The sequence below is a fragment of the Sciurus vulgaris genome, assembly GCF_902686455.1.
Source record: "Sciurus vulgaris genome assembly, chromosome: 17".
Taxonomy (NCBI): Eukaryota; Metazoa; Chordata; class Mammalia; order Rodentia; family Sciuridae; genus Sciurus; species Sciurus vulgaris.
Window position 1 is genome coordinate 962,405 of NC_136478.1, and position 13,484 is coordinate 975,888.

The window sequence follows — 13,484 nt, forward strand, 5'->3', positions numbered from 1 at the left end:
GAGGGCGGGCGGGCGGCAGGGACCCAGATGGTTCCTGCCGGGGAGCAGTGGTGCAGCTGCGGCCCCCAGCCCTGCCGCATTATCACAGGCACACAACTGGCTGCCTCGCCCCTGCAGCCGGCAGGGGACCTCCCCCACCGTCCCCAAGCCCGCCCCGTCACATGAGCCCCTGTAGCCTCCCGCCCCTTCCCCAGGGCCAGCAACCCGGCCTGCAGGCAGCAGCGACCAGAAGGGCCTGGAGCTTTAGGGGCACAGAGGCCCAGGCTCCAGGACACCCACCCGGCCCCACCCTTCCTCTCTCCCTCCCTCAGGAGGTCTGGGAGAGGCACCTCTGAGAGAGGCCTGTGAGGACTGAGGGCCAGGGCGGCCGGTCCAGCCTTCAACCCACGCCAGCTCCATGTCCCGAGCAGCCTCCACGCTGGACAGTGGGCCCCGGGCATCGGTGCCCCCAGGGCCCAGGAAGGGTGGACCAGGTAAGAGGCTGGGCTGGGGCGGGGCCGCGCTCAAGCAGGTGGCAGAAAGGCCATCTCCTGGCTGCCGCCTGCCAGGCTGTGCCGACAGCGCGGCCGTGTTGACCCGACTCAATTACCATCCCGCCCGCCACGGCAGCATCCCGCACAGCTGAGGCGGTGCCCGGTGAGGCCCGCAGGTGCCAAGCCTCATCCTGGCCCCAGCCAGGGGCAGATGCTGAGCCCTACCCAGGAGCGCGTGGGCTGCATCTTCCCCCGTCGGGGCTGTGGCTGGAAGTTGGGAGCGGGCATGCAGAGCCCCCTCCTCCTGGGACACACCCAGCTGATGCCTCTACAGGTCGGGTGAGGAAACGGAGGCCAGAGGAGGGGACGCTGGCCCAAGGTGCTGGTGAGCAAGCGATTCCTGGCAGGGAAGTGGGGGCAGCGGGCTTGGGAGGGTCCCAGCTTCTTCTGACACCCTCTGAGCCTGGCCCCTCAGTCCCCATAGCCTTGGGAGGGCTGCGTCCCAGGACGCTGGGGGCCAGAGATGCAGGCCAGCGACCCCAATTCCACTCCACCACGTGGCCACTCTCTGGGCAGCCTCTGGAACCTTCTGAAGCCCACGGTCCCCACGCTCCCTGTGCCTTGCTGCCACAGTGAGATCCGGGCCTGGCTAAGCCCACTCACACAGGCAGGGGACGCAGGGCATCCTCCTCTGCAGAGGACCTGTTCCCTGAGTGGGGCCTGGCGTCACACTGAGGCTGGTCCCCACCACAGCTGCCCCGGGGCCCCCAGAGTCCCTGCAGGGCCCCAGCCACCAGCAGGCTCCTCCCACCCTGAAACCCCAGGTGCAGAAAGCCCGACTGCCCGCCCGGCCAGCATGGGCCACTTGGTTCAGAGATGCCCCTCCTCTCAGGGATGGCCCTGCAGGCCTGGCTGCCCTGGAAACCTGGGCCCTGCTCTGCCTCTGCTGCTGCCTGCCCTTAGGCCAGTCACCCTCAGCTGGCCTCAGTTTCCTCCCCGTCAGACCCTCCTGCCCCAAGGGGATGTGGGCATGGCCTCTAGAAGGCTGGGAAGGGAGGGAAGAGGTAGCTCTGAGGTGCATGGTGAGAGGCTGTTCTGTCTGGCTGGGGCCTTGACCCTGGAGGAGGCCAGGGCCAGGAGGTGGCCTTGAACTCCACTGTCCTGTGGTGGTGCCTGTGTGTGGTGGCTGGAGGGGCCCAAAGCAGACGGGCTGGATGCGCCTCTGCTAGAACACCCAGTCACTGACTGAAGGCCCAGAAGGTCACTTTGTGTGCCCCAGGGACTCCCCAAGGCTCTGCTCTTGGGGCCCTGCAATTCCAGGAAGCACCACCAGGGACAGCGTCGAGCTGGGCCCTGATGGAGGTGGCTGTAGAGGTTATGGGGGGCCCTGGCCCAGGACAGCTGGAGACCATGAGAACCCTTGAGGCCTGAAACAGGTCAGGAGGCCTTAAGCCATGAGAAGGACAGCACTACTTTTAGGTTGAGGGCTGAGTGTCTGCCTTCCGAGCCAGCGCACATGAGGGACAGGCGGGTTTGGAGGTATCTCTGCAGGCTGGGGCTCACTAGGTGCCTGCTGTCTGCAGCAGGAGGCTACAGACAAGGAGGCTGAGGTCAGAGGTGACCTGCCTCCCCCAGGAAGGAGGGCAGAGGTGCCAGGCAGGCAAAGAATCACGCCCTGTGGAGAGACCAGGTTAGACCAGCTGGCCACAGAAGATCTGGAGTCTAGGTGGTGGGCTTTGGCCTGAGCCCATGAGAAGCAGTGCATGTGCCCCCCTGGGGGAGCCCACACAGGCAGGTAGGGCAGGGGCCAGGTACTGGAAGTGAGAGGCAGCTGGACACTTGCCACCTGGCCTGGGGGTGGAGGCACGCAGAGCTTGACATGGGCTGGCTCCGTCGACATTCCCACACACGTGGTCACTGAGGAGGCCCTCTTGGGAATGCCCCTGCCCCCTGGATGGACTTCCTGGGACGGCACCAGTCAGGCCCTCGTCCAGGGGCTCAGCCCCCAGGATAGAGCGCACTTGGGAGAGAAGGTGCACGTGTACCGAACCTCTTGCTCTTCCTGTGTCTCTTCCAAAACAGCACAGTGTGAGAGCTGCTCACCCACAGCGAGCTATGGTAGGGGCTGCGGGTGGTCTGCAGGAGATCCGTGGGTCTGCACCATGGTAGGGGCTGTGGGTGATCTGCAGGAGATCCGTGTTTCTGCACCGTGGTAGGGGCTGTGGGTGATCTGCAGGAGATTCGTGTGTCTGCACCATGGTAGGGGCTACGGGTGGTCTGCAGGAGATCCATGTGTCTGCACCGTGGTAGGGGCTGTGGGTGGTCTGCAGGAGATCCGTGTGTCTGCACCGTCGTAGGGCCTGTGGGTGATCTGCAGGAGATCCGTGTTTCTGCACCGTGGTAGGGGCTGCGGGTGGTCTGCAGGAGATCCGTGTGTCTGCACCGTGGTAGGGGCTGCGGGTGGTCTGCAGGAGAGCCGTGTGTCTGCACCGTCGTAGGGCCTGCGGGTGGGGTGGTCTGCAGGAGATCCGTGTGTCTGCACCGTCGTAGGGCCTGCGGGTGATCTGCAGGAGATCCGTGTTTCTGCACCGTGGTAGGGGCTGCGGGTGGTCTGCAGGAGATCCGTGTGCCTGCACCGTGGTAGGGGCTGCGGGTGATCTGCAGGAGATTCATGTTTCTGCACCGTGGTAGGGGCTGTGGGTGGTCTGCAGGAGATCCGTGTGTCTGCACCGTGGTAGGGGCTGCGGGTAGTCTACGGGTGATCCCTGTGTCTGGGAGGAGTGTGTCCATTCTGTGTAAACACAATGCTATTTTATAGGAGGGACTGAGAATCCACGGGTTCTGGTGTCTTCAGGGGATCCTGGAACCCTTCCCCTGCAATCCCAAGGGACAACTGTACCACAAATGTGGGGGAAGGGCTAAAACAGTAGAGTTGGACCCTCTGGGGTCTGCGGGCCAGGAGTCTGCGGCCCCTCCAGCTCTCAAGGCTCCTTCCTGCCTCTTCCAGTTCCTTGTGGCTCCAGGCGTCCCCGGCCCCTGCCCCGTCCCCCGCTTGCTGGCCTCATGGTGTTAGCGTCTCCTGTGTCAGGGTCTGAGGTCCAGGGCTGGGCAGGCAGGTTCAGAACAGGCCCAGCCCTGTAAGATCAGACGGAGCCTTGAGCAGGCTTAGGTGGGAGGCTGGCTCCAGGGCCCTACGGGATCAGGTGTCTTGGCCAGGAACAACAGCACAAGCGTGGGGTGAAGGAGACAAGGAGGACAGCAGACAGTCCCCCTCTCTCCCGACACCTGCTGTGGTCCACTCGGCAGCTTCCTGGTAAGGGTGTGCTTGTCAGCTATAAGCCAGAGACCCAGGACCAACTGAGAGGTTTACTGTGGCTCATGGTCTCAGAGGTCCAGTCCATCCTCGGTGGGTTCCGTAGCTCTGGGCCGGAGCTGAGGCAGAACGTCATGGCAGAAGGTGGGAGGAGGAAGCCGCTCAGGCCCCAGGAGGAGAGAGCACTGCTCACCAGGCACAAAGAGGACCCCAGCACCTCCAGCCACACGCCTGCCTGCATTCACCACCCAGATAGTCCGGAGGGTGGGTCGGCCCACCACCAGCCCCCACTCTCACAACCGGCCCCTGGGCACTGCCGCGCTATCCCAGCGAGCCCACCCCAAGGAGGGCCTGTCTCTGCGGAGGTCAAGTGGCTCTCCTCTGAGCGGGGAGACTGGGCCCTCCTCCTTGGGGACACGGTGACCCCACCCTGCAAACCCTGTCCAGGGGAGCCTAGGAAGACAGGGTGCAGGACAAGCAGGTCAGCTTCCTGGGGAAGTGGTCCTGGGGGCTGGAGGGGACCACCCTGCAGGCAAAGGCAGCTCTCACTTCCTCCACAGGCCGAGAGAAAAGCCTCCAGCTCACTAGTGCTGGCCCGGGCCCTCCACGTCTGTCCTGTGATGTGCTTGATTGGGCGGCACAGCAGGCAGCGGCGAGGGTGGGGACTCCTGTTCTCCCTGCCCAGATGCACGCCCATGCCACCCACCTCTCTGAGGGAGCTTCCCCCCAAATGTCCATGGGCTCAGGTGTTACGGTCATTGATGGTCACGGAGCCAAAGGTCAGACTGAAGCAGAAGCGTGTCTGCCCTGGCCCAGGGGGCTGCATGGGCAGTGGTGGCCCGTGGGAGGGCTGCCCAGAATGGAGGCCAGTGGCAGTGGAGACCCCGCCCAGGAGACTCCTAAGGGCAGGGCTGCTCTGTCATCAAGCCCTTGGGAGAGCAATCTGGTAAGAACGCAGGTTGGCCGCTCAGCATCTCCCCTGTGCAACTAGTGGCTCCACAGACACCCCAGGGCCTTTGCACATGCCAGTCTGTCTCTGTGGAACCTGGCCAAGCAGCTCCTCAGGAAGCCTGGTCCTCAGTCAGCCCTTCCCTGCTGCACTCAGCTTTTCTTTTAGTACATGTCTCCTTGTGGCAGGGTCTCTGGCTGTACCCTCACAGTGCACTCGGCACCCAGCTCGGTGCTCAGAGAGAAAGGGTTCCCAGGTCCCCACTGGGCACAAGGCCACCCACATACCTTTGTCCTGCTGAGGCTGCAGCAGAAATGGTGGGTGAGCCTAGATTCCAGATCTGCCATCTCAGCCTGGTCCCAGAGATGGGAAGGGCTCACCCATGCCGCACGGTGAGCCAGGCAGGGACAAGCTGGACTCTGGGGTGTTGGCCTTGGGGCCTTGTGCTGGACTCCAGGACCCAGCGGAGGGGCTCAGAGACGGGCCTGAGGGGGCCAGAGCTCTGGGTGGGAGCCTGGTGAGGGACGGCTTGGGGGCTGGTGTCCAAGCCTCCCGGATACGGCCGGGTCTGTGCGGCTGGGCACCTGCCAGCCCTGGTTGGGGTCATCTGCCTTGCACTGCTTATGACAGGCCAGCTCACCCCTGGGGGCCTGGGGGTGTCCCTGAGACGTGGGGCCAGCAGACGTTAGTAGCCTGCCACAGGCTGCAACCTCGTCTGCCACATGTTGGGGGAAGAAGGAAGAGCGGGGAGGGGACTGCCAGGGCCAGGGCTTCCCTGGGGCAGGCCAGGACCTGCCAGACCCCTCAGCTGCCCAGCAGTGCTGGATTTAGGGCCCCACCAGAGCCCAGGGTTAAACCTCCCTTGAGTCCCACACAGGCCTCGGCTCCTGCCCAGACAGTGGGACAGGGTCACAGCTGCCCCTTCAAGCCAGCGGGCATCTCCCTAGGAGCTGGGACCCCTGCAATTGGAGGCTTAAACACCATAGCAGGCCTTAGGGAGGGCAGACTGGTCCCTGCACTGTTCATCTTCTCTCACCATGTCCTCTGCAAGATCCACAGGGCCTAGGGTGAGGACGGCCACCCACAGTCACACAGCATGTCGGCCTGACCAACCCCGCACCCTCTCCCTGCCCCCAGCAGAGGACCTAGGCTCCTCGGCAAGCCTGTCTCTCCCCAGCACCTGCTCCCAGAGCTGGACTGGCAGCCCAAGATGGCGTAGCTGTTCCCTGGGTGACGGTGGGTTGAGGCAAGGCTGGCCTGGAGGAAGAGGTCTCAGGAAGGAGGCTGGCACCCGAGGAGGCAGGAGTCTCCAGGAAACAGGGCTGGAAAACCCCAAGGTGTACCCACGCCCACGCTCACCTGTGTCCTCAACGGCACACCCAGGGACGCCCAGGGAGAGGAGGGGGACCGAGCAAGACAAGCAGGACTGGGACCCCACGGGGAGATGGGTGGCCTCCCTCCCCTCCCTCAGTACCCACTGCCCCAGGGACCTGGCAGTGCACTTGTGCCAGCCCCTTCCAGCCCCGGTACCCAGTGGAGCTGCTATCGGGAGGCGTCAGGAGAAGTGCCGCTGCCCTCCCAGGAAGGGACGCTGCTCAGGGCCACTCTGGGTGCAAGGGCACAGGGCAATCCTCAGGTGCGCAGGCCAGGAGGTCTGCCTAGTGGGCAGCACGGGTCTTCACAAGAGGGGCCCTGACCTGCCTCGAGAGGCAGTGTGGGCGTTGGGGATGGGCTGACCAGACGCCAGGTCCCAACTCTGCTCCTGCTGGCACAGCTGGGCTCCACCTGAACCCCCGGCCTCCCTGGCTTTCCCCAGAACTCATACAGGGCCCTGGAGGGCAGCTGGGATGGGCAGCCCACTGTGGACCCTAGGCCGGGCCTGTGGGCAATATCTCCCCAGCAGCCCCCAACGCACTGTTGGCCCAGTTGTGAGGCAGGACAGTCAGGAGGGCGGAAGAGCCTGCCCAGGTCATGGCGGGCATGCTCGTCTGCCAAGGGGGAAGCAGAAGGGAGACTTGAGCTGTGGCCTAGGACCACTGAGCCTTGGGAGCGAGGCCAAGGCCTGTCCTCTGTGCTGGACACAGGCAGCCTGGTCAATGCCCCTGGAACTGTGAGCCTCAAGAGCCTGTTGAGGCCGAGAGGGCCTGGTCTCTTGACCTCTGCCTCCCACTCTGTGAAGGGCGGTAGGCGGGCCCGACCGTCCAGAGGAGGAAACCAGCTGTATTGCTGCACCCCACTGGCCCTCACCCTCACTAAGGCAGGTGAAGAAGGCCCAGGCACAGCGAGAGTCCCTGGTCCCGTCCTCGCTGCCCCTTAGGAGGCTGGCTGGTGCCACCTCTGCAGCTGCTCCTGTAGACAAAGGCCAGGAGGGGCCCCGGGAGAAGGAACTGGGGAATTCACCCCGCCCTGTGGGCCCCAGAGCTTCCTCCTTGCCTCCCAAATCAGGGTGCGTTTTGAGTGCCTGGAAAGCCCCAGCTTCACAGACCCTGGAGAGGGAGTGGAGTGAGGGAGGGAGACCCTTGCAGCTGTGCTCAGCCCGCCCCTCACTCCAGTCCTTGGCCTGGGTGCACCTGAGTCCCAGCACCAGCTGGGCCCAGCCAGGGCACAGACGTCTGCACTGGCATCTCCTTAGACTCCTCAGAAATGAGTCCCCTCCGTCTTCCTCAGGGCTTTCCCACTGCTGGGTCCTCTAATTTAAGAGAAAGGTCTAAGGTTTTCACACACCTACGCACATTCCGTGTGCAGAGGACAATGCTCCTCCACTGGCCCCACAGACCCCGGAGCTCAGCAAGTCAGCCCAGAGAGGCTGCACTGTGCATGTGGTACAGCACAGGGCCCACGGCCCTGCCTCCCCATGACAGTATATCCTCCTGCCCTACTCGCTAGCTCACACCTCCTCCACGCAGGCACAGAACTCCACCTCCTCCACGCCAGGCACCGAGCTCACACCTCCTCCACGCAGGCACAGAACTCCACCTCCTCCACGCCAGGCACCGAGCTCACACCTCCTCCACGCAGGCACAGAACTCCACCTCCTCCACGCCAGGCACCGAGCTCACACCTCCTCCACGCAGGCACAGAACTCCACCTCCTCCACGCCAGGCACCGAGCTCACACCTCCTCCACGCAGGCACAGAACTCCACCTCCTCCACGCCAGGCACCGAGCTCACACCTCCTCCACGCAGGCACAGAACTCCACCTCCTCCACGCCAGGCACCGAGCTCACACCTCCTCCATGCCAGGCACTGAGTTCACACCTCCTCCATGCCAGGCACCGAGCTCACACCTCCTCCACGCCAGGCACAGAACTTCTCCTGTCCCCAGCCCTCCCCATACCCAGCAGCTGCTAGGTCCTATGGCCCCTCAGCTGGGATTTCTCATCTTTGTTCAGGGGGACCCCCATCAGGGGTCCCCATGGGGTTCCCCACCCAGAGCAGTACAGCCAGGTGCAGGAGGTGAGAGGCAACTTCCTGTCAAAGCCGAGACTGCCAGGTGCTTCCTCCCTCCAGGAGACAGCTGGCCCCAGACCTGCAAGGCCACCCTCCACCACTCTGCCTGTGCACCTGCAGTCCACCCTGTCCCACACTGAGGCCTGTGTCCCACACGTAAGGCAAGGGGTTCCCAGGGGCTACTGCAGGCAACTGGTCCCAAGTCAGCCATGATGACATGTATAGCACATGGGATTTCAAAGTCCTCTGCGGAACAGGCAAGCAAAACATCTGAGTACAGTTGAGACTGAATATGGTGGTGGGCTCAGCAGGACATATGACCTGCAGCTCCATCTTGCTTCCTCCCAGCAGGGCACTGGCTGGCACCTGTCAGGCAGTACCCACCAAATCCCCATTGGACATGCCACTCTGAGGGGTTCCCGAGTCTGCGGGAGCCTGATAGGAGGGGTAGCTCTGGTGTCTGCCCTGGTTAGTGATGTACTTAGCAATTATGTCTCGGGAGCCTCTGTGACTCGGATGGTGGAAAGTCCTGGAATTGTGCAGGTCAGTGAGCACATGGCCTCCTGGGCACCTGGGAAAGTCCACTGTACTCTGAGTGGCTGGTGGGAATCGCCTGGGCCCCCCTTGAAGGCAGAAAGAAGAGACAGGGCTGCCTCCTCTGGTTGTGTAGGTGGCCCAAGGGGAATTCTGCACCTGCCCGTGCTCCTAGGCTCCCTCTGCCCTGTTTTGGCCCAAGACTGGGGGGCTCATGGGTGGGTCAGGAGGAGGGACCAGTCAGACACTCTCTTCAGTGTCTGTTCAGGAGGCGCAGTGCTCTGTAGAGCTTTCTAAATGTCTGTCTGCTTGCTCCCTAAAAATTTTTTGATGAACCGAAGCCTCACTTTGATGTGCAATCTCATGAAATGGCCTCACTCAGCTTGGTCACATGAAGACCTGGGGATGCTTCTTTTTTGGTGGATAATGGTGGCCCAGTGCACACTAGAGAAGTTCCCAAAGGTGAGAGCAAACCACAGTCTCACCACTGGTTCATGAGGACAAGTCTGAGCACCCACAGAGACATGTGGGACATGACCAGGTCACACAGGCAGTATCTGGGGCCTCTGGTGTCCTTCTGCACCCATGGACATGGGGCCCTGGCAATGGTGCCCAGTGGGCTACTTCACAGCATCTGAACACCATTGTTTCGACAGTCACAGAGGGTGTTTTCCAGCATCCCGCGCAGTTCACCCATACTCAGCATTGATTGGCATGAAGGCCTCGAAGCTGAAGACTTGGCTCACCACTTTCCTGGAAAACATCGCCTTGAAAACTATTGGCAGAGCTGGTCCTCACTGGAAATCAGCCCACCAAGAAGGACGTTTGTCAGCTCTTAACTCAAATGAGCATGTTATTAAGTGCCCCAAGTATGTCATGTTGAATTCCAACTCTAATATAAATGGGTGGATTGGGAGATGGATGGATGATGGATGGTGGATGGATGGATGGACCAATGGATGGATGATGGTTGGGTGGATGGATGGTAGATGGATTGATGATGGATGGGTGGGTGGGTGGGTGATGGGTTGTGAGGGTTTGTGTATGAGATGTTCCTCCGAAAGCTCCTGTGTTAACACAGGGAAGTTCAGAGGTGAAGTGATTGTCACAGCTCTGACCTGGTCAGCCCATCCTAGTTTAAATGCCTGGGTGACCACAGGGGGCAGGCGAGTGTGGTAGAGAAGGTGAATCACTGAGGGTGTGTCCTGGGAGGCACATCGTCCCTGTCGCCCCTCCCCCACGCTCTGCCTCCCGGCCATGCCCTTCAGCACGCGCTCCACCTCATCTTGGACCCAGAGCACGGAGCTGGCGGTCTGTGGACCGAGACTCTGCACTGTGAGCCAAGATACACTTCTCTTCCTCTAAGTTGTTCTTTTCTGGCATTTTGATCACAGTAATGCAAAATCTGACGAAAACATGGATGGATGGGTGGATGGGTGGGTGGGTGAATGGGAAAGGGGGAAGGAAGAACGCAGGGAGGCAGGCAGGACGGAAAGTTCAGAGCATACTTTTCAAAAGGTTAAAAATGTCGTCTATACAAACACGCAATAAGCTGGGTCAAAGATGTGCTTCAGCTGTTGGTGGGGAGTGGCCAGGCCCAGAGGAACGGAGGGCGGATCAGGAAGGACAGGTGCAGGAGGAGTCCTGGCCCACGCGCCTGGACAGGCCACCCTGTCCACTCCGTGTGCGTCTTGGCCGTCTTGGGCCCTGTGCTGCCCCTGCTGGCCTGGTGTTTGCTGGTCACGTCAGTGCCAGCACGTAGCGGGTGCTCAAGAAAAGCCGTCTGGGTGAGAGGCCCACGGGAGACAGCGGCTGAGGCTCACTGCCTCAGTGCCTTCCTGATGCCCACAGGGTGGTTGTGGGAGCCGCACCACACAGCAGGCCCGGCCCCATCTTCACAGATGCCCAGAACAAGAAGACCCACAGGACCGAGGGCGGTCAGAGACCGCCGGGCCAGAGGGTCTGACCTGGAGTGGGGGCGTTGCCTGAAAGGGTAGTAAGGATGGCACACAACACACCACGGTTCAAGGGCCCTTGGATGGTTGAAGTGGAGAGTCCACATTCTCTTCATTTTACCACATTTTTTAAAGCTTAATTTTCTTAAAAAAGCACAGTGGATGAGCCCCACCCCAAGCCCAAGGCTCTGCTGGCCAGGGCAGGCCTGTCCAGAGAGGGTGGACCTCTCTGCGGCAGGGTCCCTGCTGCCCCGGGCTGCACCCCTCCCTCCCTCCTGGGCCTGTGCCCACCACCCTCCATCTCCCACTCCTGCCCACAGCTGCTTACCTGCTCAGAGCCTGCAGCTACCACCCCATCCCCCTGGCTCTGGGATCCACAGGAAGGGGCACTGGCTATATTGCTCTCTGCCCACCTGACCTCCTCACCCAAGGCCCCTCTGCACGCCTGCACCAGTGAAGCAAGGGAGTCATGGGCAGAGCCTGGGACCCCTCCCCAAGCCTACCGTGGAAGGCAGCACCTGTGCCGAGGCTGCACAGAGCTCCCAGGACCCACCTCCCGCCTCAACACCAGGCGAAGCTGGTGAAGGAGCATCACTGGAGGGGCAGAGTGGACGCGGCACGAAGGCGCACCCTTCAGAACACCCTCCAGCAGTCGCCCTCCAGAACACGGTGCCAGAGAGCTCCTTCTGTCTTTTTGGTCCTTGCAAATGGGCTCTAGGTGACAGGGCCCCACCCACATCCCTGGGGTGTGTCCCAGGACCCCCGCCCCTCTTTCAGGTCAGAGCACTTTTCCTGCTGAGCAAGGTGAGGCCTCGGTGTGGCAGCAAAGCAAAAAGAAGCCCCCTCGCCCCACGAGGCAGGGTTGGAGGTCTCAGCATCTGTGGGACCAGCCTCTCCTCCTGATCCAGTCGGAACTCCGTGAAAGTGTCAGGGAAAGAGTCGTCAGAACGCCACAGTGCAGCGTCCAGCTACATGAAGGCCACGACTGACGTCCCGTAGGCCTACTGTACTTGGGCACCCTTAGTGGCTCTGTGCTGGGCGCTGAGTCACACTGCACGTGAGTCTCCCTGTCCTCAAAGCAGGTTGAAGGAAGCTGGAGAGACGGCAGCTCAGGAGGAAAGCTAGGGGTGGCCACAGGACACAGAGACAGCACTCCGTCCCCCCATGCTCACGGCTAGCCCCCAGGCCAGCTGCAGACCCTTTGGGTTCTGCTACTTCAGCCACAGACAGGACCACAGCTAAAGTCGCATCTCAGAGGAGCGAATATTTTTAGTGTAAGTATATCCCCAGGGTTGGCTGAGACATACTTACACTAAAAATCACTCATTGTTAATGTGAAATTCAAACTTCACAAGCAGCCTATTTTCACCTTCTGCGCCTGGCGACTCTGTCCTGGAAAGTGGGCCTAGAGACACTGCTTGACCCTTCATCTGCCCCGGGAGCACCAGGAGCTGGGCCTCAGCCCCGCTGCCAGACGCAGGGATGACACCTCTGCTCCACCCGGCTCTCCGGCAGAACTGGCAATGTGCTTAGGCCCAGCCTCCCTCCTGGGCCATCCCCTGCCCCAGCGCAACTTCCCCTTTCCTCCCAGGAGCAGTTCCCCATCCAAAGAGACCTCAGCCCTCAGCTTCTCCCCGGGAGTTTCAGACTCTGAGCTATTTCAGGTCTCCCCCAGCCACACCCAGGGCCCCCTCGCCCACCTCTTGGCCTCACTGCCTTTGCACGGGGCAGTGGGAGGGGCTCCCGTGCCCCCACCTCCTCTGCCAGCCAGAAGAGGGTCCTGGGCTGCCTGCTTTGTCTGCGCAGCTCTGCCCTGGCCTTAGGCGGCTTCAGGCACTGCATGCACTGGGCACAGGCGTGCCATCACTGTGCGCGTAGCGGGTTTGGAGCCCTGAGTCCAGCAGCCGTGGCCACTAACCCCTCTCCAAGCGTTCCCACCACCCCTAAGAAGACCATCCCTAGAGCAGTTGGGCCCCCATGCTGGCCCCCGCTTCCACTACCCGCTCTGCCTCTGGTCTGCCTGGTCTGAGCATGTTTCGGGCAGGAGTTGCAGGTGCAACCCTCTATGTCTGCGTCACAGGCTCATGCTGTCCAGGTTCACGGTGACATGGCCTGAGTCACGCAGACTCCATTCCTCCCGTAACTCGCATTTGATCCTGTGGACTGTCCAGGGACAGAATGGCAAATGGCCGGGGCAGCTGGGGTCTGGACTTTGGGGTGGGCCGTGCGGTGTGGACAGGCTCTGTACTTAGGCCGGAACGGCACTCTGGGGAGGGGACGCAGACCTGCAGGAGACTGGGGCTCTGCTGGGCACTGCGGCCTCTGGGCTGTGGTGGGGCTGGGCCCAGAGGAGGGCTGCAGCTCAGGGAAGTCAGCAGGGAGCACGCTGGAGGCCAGCGGGGCCGGGGCCCTGGACCCCTCAGGCAGGGAGGCCCCACTTCGTCCCTCACTCTCCCTGGGGCTCCTGACAGGATCAGCGATGGGCGACCTCCTGTGACACTTCTGGGTCCAGCCTCTTGCTGGTGGGTGGCTGCAGATTGGAGACAGGTGGGTCCGCCACCCTGTCGTGGGATCACGTGACCCTAGACAACACAACCTGGGCCTCGGTGTCCCCTGCTCGACGCGGGGACAGTTACCGTCTATGCCCATAGAACTGAATGGAGCCATGTCCTTCCATCTCCATGCTTGGGTGGGCACAGGACCAGCTGCCCTGGTCTCCGGGTCAAGGGAGAGCTGTGGCCACGGAACAGGGGGCAGCACGAAAGGCCCCAATCCCGTCAGGAGCCCTGCTTATGGGGGCTGCCAGGATG

The 13,484-nt window shown here is 62.2% G+C and overlaps 1 protein-coding gene across 2 annotated transcripts in view; it reads left to right on the forward strand.

Annotated features, from left to right (window-relative positions):
- The first annotated feature begins 334 nt into the window (after nucleotides 1–334).
- Nucleotides 335–13,484, forward strand: part of CBFA2T3 (CBFA2/RUNX1 partner transcriptional co-repressor 3) — a 69,119-nt gene continuing 55,969 nt past the window's right edge. Inside the window, exon 1 of one of the 2 annotated variants that reach the window (XM_079119196.1) lies at nucleotides 335–473. In XM_079119196.1, the coding sequence (XP_078975322.1) occupies nucleotides 398–473 (76 nt within the window). In that variant the 5' untranslated portion in view covers nucleotides 335–397. The remainder of the gene's footprint in view (nucleotides 474–13,484) is intronic. The other variant, XM_079119200.1, reaches the window with a different exon arrangement.